The sequence below is a fragment of the Apaloderma vittatum genome, unplaced genomic scaffold (genome assembly GCF_000703405.1).
Source record: "Apaloderma vittatum isolate BGI_N311 unplaced genomic scaffold, ASM70340v1 scaffold25145, whole genome shotgun sequence".
NCBI lineage: Eukaryota > Metazoa > Chordata > Aves > Trogoniformes > Trogonidae > Apaloderma > Apaloderma vittatum.
The window spans coordinates 43,954-52,780 of NW_009719246.1; the positions used below are offsets into that span (position 1 = coordinate 43,954).

An 8,827-nucleotide genomic window follows, 5' to 3' on the forward strand; every position below is an offset into this window, starting at 1 on the left:
GTGCTTGCTCTGACAGGCGTGAGGGAGGCAGCCTCCTTGGAGATCCCAAAATGCCAAGCGTGGGATAAGAGCCAAGGGCCACAGCTACTGTCGTTAGCATGCTCGTTACCTGTGGTTAAAGGTCTGAAGTCCCACAGAGGCGGAGGCGAACACTATTGCTTTGCAAAAACTGGAGGTCTGGCCCAGGCACAAAGCAAAAATGCTCGAGACGCCGGAGCCAATGACCTGGAAGAAAAGGGAAAATGAAATAGCACAGCACATTTTCTGTAAGGAAGCAAGCAGTTCCTTTCATGCACAAACTGTTCCCTTTTACAATGGCAAGAGCTCGTACGCCCCAGGTGCTTCTCAAGCCTTTTTTTTTTAACCCCAGCGTGCTGCCTTTCTGTGTCAGGGGTCTGTCTCCAGGGATGCGATGCTGCGGCGTGGGGAGGATGCGCTGTGCTCTCACCTGGCATTTCTATTTCTGTTCATCCCTGCTATTTCCTCAGTATCTAAGGGGTCACTTGGAGTGACAGAGTATGGTTGGCCTCTGTCTGCGAATGGAAACCACTCGCAAACCTCTGTGCTCAACGTTTCTGTTGGTGCACGCTCCGTTCCTCAGTCAGGGTTTGCCCCTGAATTTCATTTCCCATACGCACTGACCACCAGTCCATCTGCAAAGCGAGGAAACCTTTCCTCTCCCCCTATAACCACCAACCCAGCCCCATAAGAGGTTTAATCTGCCACGTAAGCAGAGGCCAGCAGGTAACTCCGGTGTCTCTCCTGTGGCTTCAGCTCTCTTACCTGCATAAGCTTACGAATGGTGATGGTTTTGTACCCTGGAAGAGAAAGGGAGAGCTAGAGTTAAGCACACCTCACCAGGTCTCCTTGCTCTCCAGCCAGGACACCACAGGTAAGTGTATTTCATACGGCCAGATTTCCTCTCCAGGTGGAGAGTGGGGCTGAGATCAAAGGGAGTCCCAAACACAACGATGGGATTTGGACTCTGGAGTTTGTATCAGAACCTCACATTGTCTATTTGCTGGGTCTTCTCCCTACCAGTAAGCCCACCTCCTCCCACCTGGATCCTCTTTCCACATAAAATAAGAGCTGAAGAAAAGGCAAAAGAGCTCCTACCCTGGTTGATTAAGTGATCAGACAGAAATCCACTGAACAAGCTTGTTGGAATTGCAACCAGCCAGGGGACTACATTGAACACCCAGCCCTGCAAAGGAGCAAAAATGAAGAGAGGTCTGCTGTCAGAGTTGAGTTTGTTTACAAACATTTTATCTGATAGCTTGAGATATCTGTAGAAAGAAGAAAAAAATTAAGTAATCAGGATTTTTTGCAGGACTCTACCCACTTTGCACTGCAAGCTCCCAGCTACACCCTGCACCACTCCAAAGCCTGTGCACTGGCAGGCACATCATGGGGCTATAATGTTTGTCTTTCCTTCTGCCCTGATGACCCTGCATCCGGGGGAGAGGCAGAAAGCTCCGTCTGCTCTGGGAAAGAGGGATTAAACGTGGCAAAGTTTACTGTTCAGCAAGGTGATGTGGCACAGAGCCACCAAGCCCTGGAAAGCAAGCTGGAGATTTTATTCTGCCCTGTGGGTCGTCAGTAAAGCTGCCGGTGAGATTTCTGACATCAGCTTCAACTTCATTAGCAGCGTTACTGTGAAGCCGAGGGAACACAGCCGGATTCTCTAATGCCAGGATTAGGTACCATTATGGGTAGCAAAATGCTTCGGCCTATTTTCAATTAAGCGAGCTTGCTACAGTTGTAATCACAGATGATTACTGGGCATCTGGATTACAGCTGCTCAGAAGCGGTTTGGTGCTCAGGAGCTGAAATCAGTGCAGAATTGGGCTGGGCTTCATCTCAGCTGGTTGAACCTACTTATCCATCTATCCATCCATCCATCCATCCACCCATTCCTCCATCCCTCCATCCATCCAACCACCCATCCATCCCTTGTCCCCTGCACCTCCCCTTTTGCTCAGAGCCCGTCATCCCGCGGAGGTGTCCCTCCCTTCCTCGCCTGGCTTCACAATGCAATACTCTTGGTTTTGAATAATGCTGCTCCAGTTGTTCCTGGAAATCACACTAGGGTCCACCCGCATCTTTCAGTGCCTTTGAAACTTTAGGTCTTGGTCACTTCTAGGTCACTTGATCACTTCTTGGTCACATTCCTGAAAATGTTACCCCGTAGGGTTTGTGGGGTGACATCTCTGGTGTCTGTTAACCCGGGCTGAGGTTGTTCAGCAAGTCAATCCCAACTGATGGAACCAACCCTACAGCCCATCCCCCTGAGCAGCAGGAGCCCAGATCCTCCATCCCCTCCACCCAGGTGGGCTGGGGGAAGCAGGAGGTGAAAGCAGCTCCCCTGCAGAAAGGGACTTTGACTAGTAGGTGACAGAGGTTTCCCACATTAAGGATTACCGTCTATCCTTTAAAATCAAGTATCCTCCAGCCCCTTTGTATTAAAATGTATGAAGCGATTATCAGATGCAGGAACGCTATATAGAGCATCTTACATAAGGACACCATGATATAATGCTTAACAGATGGTAAATTACTGCTGCACAAGCACATTACTCGAGGTGCACAGATCTTGTCACAACAATATGTTTGCTGGTTTTAATACATGGTTTTAATATAAATATCAAGTACGCCATAAAGCGCCTTATGCATGTGATATGAAAAGGCATTTGTAAGCAGCTCTGGAAATTATAAAAATCTAACGGAGTCATTGTGGAAAAGAGTGCCTGAGTTTCTGAGAACGAGATCAAACTGCCAGCTCTCAGCCCAGATGAGTATTGTCTGGGTTTCTGACAAATGGGAACATCATTTATGCTGAGGAAAGGGAAGCTTTTGTAGTATTTTTAAAGTTCACATTATTAATGGTAATTACCATTTTTGCCAGCAGGTCTGAGCCGTACAATGTCAGCACAGTTAAAAGCGCTGGGAAAACCCAGGAGTGAATGGTGGTCATTGCAACAGCATAACATCATGAGCTCTGTGCCATTTGAAAACCATCCTTTTCTCAGAAGAAAAGCAGTCGAAAACCCAAATATGACCTTCTCTTCCCTGCCTGGAAGGTGCCCCAGCTCCGCCTCACCTCAGCATCTCTACACAAGTGACTAGAAACCAATCTCTGCCTACCTGGAAGGAGGACACTTGCATCTCCAAATGCATGTGCAGGGGGGTAACAGTCTCCAACCCCATGGGGAAACCTCCCACCTCCTCCTGCCTCCCAGCCTCCCCTCACCAGATCCCTCTGTCACCATCATCATCATCCTCCCTCGGCAACCCCTCTCAGCAGGTACCCAGCACGACCTCGTTTGCACGGAGACAGGCAGCTCCTGTGTCTCGGAGCCCACTTACCTTGGAGTGGGGGAAAGTTTCCTTAAAGAAAGTTGGCAGCCAGGAGAGGAGAGTGAAAAACGTGCTGGCCGTGGAAAGCTGAGCGATGATGACAGCCCTGAGAATACACAGCGGAGAGGAAATAATCAGGAGTGACAGGTCACATTGGGTGGGAAACGGGCACTCGAGCAACCCAACATTTCAGTTCCTGGTCTATAAATAAATCCCTGGCAGCACTGCAGTTGCATCTTGAGATTGTTGTTATGACTTTTCCTTCATAGATAACTACTCCTTTCGGTTTGCCACTTCCAGCACCGCTCGTTCCTTCGCCGAGCGCCTGACGTCAGCCCCGGGGTTCAGGCGAGGTTAATTGCAGCTGCGATTGTGCGACCGGCGTTCCCCACCAAGCCCTTCGAGTCCCGCAAGAGCCGTCCTGCTCCAAGAGGTGTTGTTGGGGGTTTTCTAGGGATTTGTAATCCGCAGATGCTCCATGGTTATTCGAGGCAGGGACGGGCTCACTGCCCTGCAGCCCCACCGCCCTCCTCCCCTTCTTTAAATGGCACTTGGGAAGGTGCTCGGGATGGGCTTCAGCACCGAGCGCAGCAGCCCAAAGGAAAAGTGGCTATTAAAAAAATAAGAATCCAGCCTGTGCCATCCAGTGCCCCTGAGCAGCACTTCTAAGGAGCTCATTACAAGCAGCATTTCTAAAAAGACTGGAGACTATCACTCCAGAGAAGTACACGACTCATTCAGGGAATAGCCTGTGAAGGAGAAAGATTTCTCAGTAGCGTTCAAGCCTGACATCACTCCGGACAGAACACAGAATCATAGAATCCTCTAGGTTGGGAAACACCTTAAGCAATATAAAATGTCTTTTGTCAAGCACATCGTCTTAGTTCTTTATTTATACAGAAGGGATTAGAAAACGTGGTCCTGTTTCCCAGTAAATAAGTGGGCAAGATACAGACAGGCAGAAGAAATAAGCATAAAGAGAAGGAAAAGCCCCTGAGAGGAATGTGCTCCCCAGATCATGCTCGAGGCCATGGCAGCTGCCTACCATATCGGAGCCTTCTTAAACAGCTGCTTCCAGGGAACTTTGGTCTGCTTGGATATCGAGAGGCCTCTCATTAAATAGTCTATGGGGATGATGAGTTCTGCAGGGAAGAAAACATACAAAGGAAAGCCATGATCAGTAATTTTCCACGCTGCTGGAGGGAGTCCTGGAAGACTGCTATACAACTACCTTTAATCTCCTTCTAACCCTTGCTTTTTGGCTATACCACCACTGAATGCTCACAAAAACACCTTGTAATGTTGACCAAAATTTTTCCACCACATCCACACACTTGCCCATCCAGCTACCTTCACCTATTTGTTATATCTTTTGTTACAAGTAAATAAAAATCTCTTGGGTGAGGATCAGGTTGGGATTTTGTGCAGCACCAGGCACACGCCCAGCTCCTGACAAGCTGGGCTGCTGCACACTACACTCGCACTAATAATGCTGTAGTCAGTTGTTATGGTTTCCCCACGTGTGGAATTACTCCCAGTTATTTGGAAAGAGATATTTGGGATTAACCGGTTTTTGAAAGCTCTATGTGTAGATGCTCTTAGTTTGGAATAAGTATCTTGCCCTGCTTTAGCTTAATCCACTTTGAAGATCATGCTCTGTTTGGTGTTTTCACTGGTGCTTAAGGGTGCTGAGGAGTCAGATCAGGCTCTCGACAGCAATACAACCCAGCATGGGATGTGAAATAGGAAATGAGCAATGCAAAAGCTCAAAACCTCATTTCTAGGTTTAGCATCTCGGGTAAGACGTGGCGTCTATCATAGAAGACATCTGAGCAAAAGGTCTTTGTGTAAAACCAGGCATGATCTTGGAAACACAGGGGATTTGCAGAAAATAACTGTGAGGGTCCCGCAGTCTCATGAGCGCCGGCAGCACGAGGGATGCAGGCAGCTGCACTCACCTTTCTCACTCAGGAGGTACTTGCAGGTGCAATAAACCCAGAGCAAAGTGAGCAACCCGGAGAAGTAGAAAACGCTTTCCCAGCCGTACCAGTCCAGGAGGAGAGATCCTGCACCACCGATCACCAGCGTCCTGCAAGGGAAACCACACCTGGATTTACGGGTCTGGCTGGGAGCATCCGGGCTGCATGCTGGAAAACAGTGGTTAAACAGACTAATATTTCTATTTGGCTTTTAAGCAGCCCTCCCATTTAGAAAGGAAACTCTCCTGGAGATTAGCAGAGATGGGGAAGGTATATTATCTCTGTCTATCAGAGAGGAGAGGCGACCAATCTTGGGCTGACCCCTTCCTTTCCTATCAAATTGTAATTAAATGTTGCAAACACTCTTCAAAGTCTGGCTTGAAAAGAGAGAAAACAAACAAAAAAATAACATAAATCCTTGACATGCACGACAGCAACTGCCTGAGGCTTCTTCAGCTGCAGCCAGTATCCTCAAGGACCCAGGAATCCACACGCACTTTGGGCTGGGAGTTTTGCCTCCAACTATTTAACGGCATTTCATCGCGCACGATGTCCAGGGACTGTCGCTCATGGCTCAGAGCCTTTTGTACTTACCCAAACTGCGATCCGGTCCCCACGGTGCTGTAGGTGAAGGCTCGTTCGCTCTCGCGGACCTTCTGGGACAGGAGGCTGGCCAGGGATGGGAAGTACACCCCTGCGAGCAAGGGCAGCAAGGCAGGGAGCTGTCAGGCTCGTGAGCAAAGCAAAAGCAAATCTGAAAGATCCAGCCAGAGCTTAACACCGAGGCAAAGCAACAGAACCTTTGGCGAATTCAAAATGGGGATATAAAATTAAATAAGTGAATCCATCATTGTTCAAAAGGTTTGTTTGTGCCTTCTCCGTAATCCCCTGTTTCATCATCACCGCTGCTGCTGTACATCCATCACTGCCAATCACTTATCCCAGCGGTTCCCCGGTGCTGCAGCTCAGCAGAAGGGAAGGAGAATTATCCCAAACCATCCAAAAATTTTGGCAAGGACTGATTGTGCCTGAGTCCTTTGAAGGAGTTTTTAAAATGCGGAAAATCAAACAGGAACGGTGATGATTTCAGAAGCCAGTAGCCCTTGTCTGGCAGCAAGATTTCTACAGGGGAACAATTTGTCAGTAACTTTCTCTAGAAACATCACTTTTTTATGCCCCGTGGAAGTTCTGAGTGTGGAGGCAGTTTAGAGGCAGAAACTTCCTCGAACACGCAGGAGAAGGGTTCAGTCACCACAAACCACAGGACTTGCACCTGACTGTACAGCACCCGAGCCCCACTGCAGGAGAGGCCCTGGGCAGACGGACACACAGCCGCGTGCTCAGGACAGGGCTCTCACCTTGCAGCAGCCCCATGAGGAACCTGGAGCAGGTCATAAAAACAAGGTGGGCAGAAGTGATGTGGGTGAGCAGCGGGGTGACGACCGTGAGGAACCCCCAGGCGGACGCCGAGAGGAGGAGAACCTTCTCACCTCCGATCCTGGAAGACAGAAAACACATTATCAAAAACCAGGGGAGGGCAAAAGGGCTTGAGCCAAGCCTCAAGCGCTCTTTCCCAGTTTAGCCTGTTTTGAAGAGCAACCTTTCAGGCAAACCTGTTTTTCTCTTACAAAAGCCTTTCGCCCTCTGGGGAGCAGCTCTGACCTCCTCCCTTCCCACCTCCGGCTCCCCCAGAGCAGCCAGCGAGCAGTCGGCCACCGGCATCGCTCTCACCACGACACCGGCCGCCAGCGCTGCCCGTCCAACGCCAGCACAGCCCGACCCCAGAGACGCCACCGCGCCGACGCTCAGGTCTCTGACGGAGGTGAAGCCCAAGCTGCCATCACCGTTCTGCTTTTCTTAACCAGCGACAGTGTTTTCTCTTCCATCTGCTCCTTTGCATCAGCTCTGCCTGTTAGTATTTGGGGTTTTGCAGGCATCTGCTTGCAAGCTCTAAAGGAACATAATTAAACAGCATAGTGCACCGCACAGGTAATGTACTCCTTCCAGGCATGTGCTCCTCACAGAAGATTTCATAGGAAAGCCCTCCTCAGCCAAGAATAGGGTGGCTGGGGAAAGGAACTCGAGCAGGTAGTTACTCTGATCTTTCCATACAAGTTGTTTTTTAACTGATATGATACAATGGAGACACCTGGATTTTCCCAAAGGTGGCGAAAACTGTGATGGGGGCTTGCTTGCGAGTTTTCATGAGAGTAGAGGGTGTAAAAACTGGAGGTGCTGAGCTGAAAATTAAGATAAGGCAACGCAGATCAATTAGAAAAAATGCTATTTTGCTTGGAAAAAGGAATTCTTCTTGCAGCTAGCGATGGCAGCTAGAAATCCTGTTTGTTAATGGACAAATAACTTTCCCAGTGAGGAGCAGCTACAAACCAGGCATGAGCATCAGCATTTACCACTTTTCTAAAATAAAGTCTGCTTCACACCCACTATTTCTTTCATCAGCTTAACATGTAAGCTTGCGGGTTTGCTTTTTTTATTCCAATTGCTGAACCAGTGCTAAATGAACCCCACCTCCATCAGAAAATTTATGCTGGTTATAAAAGTGCTCTTCCCTGTTTCCAGGCGAAAATCCCGCTATGTTGGGCGAAGTGTCCCCCGGCAGCTGCTGTGCAGGAGGGGCCCAGGCAGTGGCGATAGGGTGGACACTCCCCGTGTTTGCTGGGGATTTTGCTTGTCCAAAGTCCTTCAGTGCCTCCTGCCCTCTAAGCACAGCAGCAACCTCGAGACCTAGGAATCTAATCGGACAGGCAAAATGACACGTGTCCTTTCCAAATCAGAGCTCTAGACCCCGAGTGAGGCTGATGGAGAGACCTCAACTGCTTTCAGAGCTTCTCCCCATGGACACGCTTCACCCTTCCACCCCATCGCTGTCCCCGCGTGAAACTTGGCACAGTCGCCGTCTCAGAACTGAGAGGTCAAAACCACGCTAAGTGCCATTAAAAAAAAACCCGAGCAGGGACGAAATGTGAGAATAATTTCCAGTACTGATCGCTGATGTGTCCTCCGATAATCTGTGTCAGGCAGTAGCCCCAGAAGAAGCTGCTGAGCACGATGCCGGACTGCTTCTTGTCCCAGTCGAAGTGGGTGCTCAGGGCGACAGCGCAGATGGGGACAGTGACGCGGGCACAGTAGAGCAGGCACGTCCCCAGCAGCAACATCACTGTCCAGACGCGGGACTCGGGCCTGCAAGGATGGAGAGGAAGGTGGGGAAAAGGCACGCGGAACGGTCTGCCCGGTAAATTCAAGCAAAGCGAGGATTTATGGGTCGGGCAGGTTTGCTCGCAAGCTGGGTCTGTCTTGATAAAAGAAAGGTCAGCGCAATCTCCCTCAGCTTATCAATTACAGAGTTAAAAGCTTGGTAAGAACACCCATTATTTGCATTATTTGTATTTGGTTATTTTTATAGCCAGAGCACAAAGCACTGAGCAAACAGACCCTCTCTGCTCCAGAGACGACTGGGGAATTCACTGCGC

At 49.4% G+C, this 8,827-nt stretch overlaps 1 protein-coding gene across 1 annotated transcript in view; it reads right to left on the reverse strand.

The window, feature by feature from the left end:
• SLC17A9 (solute carrier family 17 (vesicular nucleotide transporter), member 9) overlaps positions 1–8,537 on the reverse strand; it is a gene marked incomplete at its 5' end in the record, with an annotated part of 9,527 nt that extends 990 nt beyond the window's left edge. Inside the window, 9 exons of the mRNA XM_009870560.1 lie at positions 110–225; positions 784–818; positions 1,117–1,204; positions 3,367–3,463; positions 4,403–4,499; positions 5,316–5,446; positions 5,931–6,030; positions 6,695–6,834; positions 8,340–8,537. Of these exons, the coding sequence (XP_009868862.1) occupies positions 110–225; positions 784–818; positions 1,117–1,204; positions 3,367–3,463; positions 4,403–4,499; positions 5,316–5,446; positions 5,931–6,030; positions 6,695–6,834; positions 8,340–8,537 (1,002 nt within the window). The remainder of the gene's footprint in view (positions 1–109; positions 226–783; positions 819–1,116; positions 1,205–3,366; positions 3,464–4,402; positions 4,500–5,315; positions 5,447–5,930; positions 6,031–6,694; positions 6,835–8,339) is intronic.
• Between the last annotated feature and the right edge of the window lie 290 nt (positions 8,538–8,827).